At 46.0% G+C, this 1,092-nt stretch overlaps 1 protein-coding gene across 1 annotated transcript in view; it reads left to right on the top strand. All coding sequences in view use genetic code 11, as the record gives it.

The window, feature by feature from the left end:
- EGR_10859 (Protein argonaute-3) overlaps window positions 1-1,092 on the top strand; it is a gene marked incomplete at both ends in the record, with an annotated part of 8,360 nt that overhangs the window by 5,044 nt on the left and 2,224 nt on the right. The window contains 2 exons of the mRNA XM_024500108.1: window positions 333-502; window positions 812-1,016. Of these exons, the coding sequence (XP_024345482.1) occupies window positions 333-502; window positions 812-1,016 (375 nt within the window). The remainder of the gene's footprint in view (window positions 1-332; window positions 503-811; window positions 1,017-1,092) is intronic.

The raw sequence follows: 1,092 nt of genomic DNA on the forward strand, positions 1-1,092 counted from the left end.
GCCATGACATTTGAGTTGTCATAGGGCGGTGACTGGCTAGTTGTACTCGTATTTTCAAGTGTTGAGGTGTTTGGATGGGTGAGTTGTGGAACCGGTTTTCACGCCACGTTAATGTTGAGTGTTGAGTGTTGGTGTAACGTGCTTTCACAACACTTCCATTGAATGGAGGGGCTTTGGGTGGCGTCTGGAGGGTAGAAGTGTGAATGTGTCTGATTTGATTTGGAACGCGAAGGAACCTGAAGCAAGGATGGTTGAAGTGACCGTCTATGAGATCATGTTGAGCTAAGGCGCTTCGAATATGAGTTGTCTTGACTTTGATGTGGATGTTGTAGACGAAGAAGGATCGAGACGAGTACATGCCCATGGAATTGTTGGAAGTTTTGCCATTTCAAAATGCCAAGGAGGATCCCGGAGTAATTGCCAGTGCTATCATTCGTTGTGCAGCCGTGAGACCAGCAGATCGTTTTGGGAATTTGCGGGAATTTGTCCGGTCCATGAATTGGTATGTTTGCCCCTGCCTTAGTGTCGTTGCCTTCCCTGTGAATTGCTTTGTGCTATTTGCCTGCCAAGGCAATGTTGTTACGTGGCGTGTGATGTGGTGGACAACTAGCAATCGTATTGTGACTAGTCAAATATCCAGGCAAAAGGGAATATTGTCTGGAGTAAGTTGTGTTTTTTTTCAGGCTTGAGGTGCGAAACCGTTAGCTTATCTTCTGTTGGTGATTTGAATTAAGTAGCTTTTTTAGTGGTTGTCGTCAGTTTTATTTAACTCGTTTAACAGATTATGGGAGATTGATGTCCTGTATTGTAGGAGAGCTAGTTTGATATCGAAACTGAGATTGGGACTGAGGGATATGAATCCGATTAAAGTTGAGGCCCGAGAATTGCCACAACCGAGTGCTCACTTTTCCACCGGGACGGTGGAACTTGGGAGGGGTAGCTGGAACCAGGAACCATTTCACCAACCCGTACCAAGGTCCCTACGATGCGTGGTCGTCACCATGGTTCCCGGCTATGTAAGAATAGTAGATGCTGGCTTAGTGCAGTAGGTGTTAGTGCTTGAGGCCATCTCTAAAGTTAATGCAACACACT

Source organism: Echinococcus granulosus, assembly GCF_000524195.1.
Source record: "Echinococcus granulosus chromosome Unknown EG_S00285, whole genome shotgun sequence".
Taxonomy (NCBI): Eukaryota; Metazoa; Platyhelminthes; class Cestoda; order Cyclophyllidea; family Taeniidae; genus Echinococcus; species Echinococcus granulosus.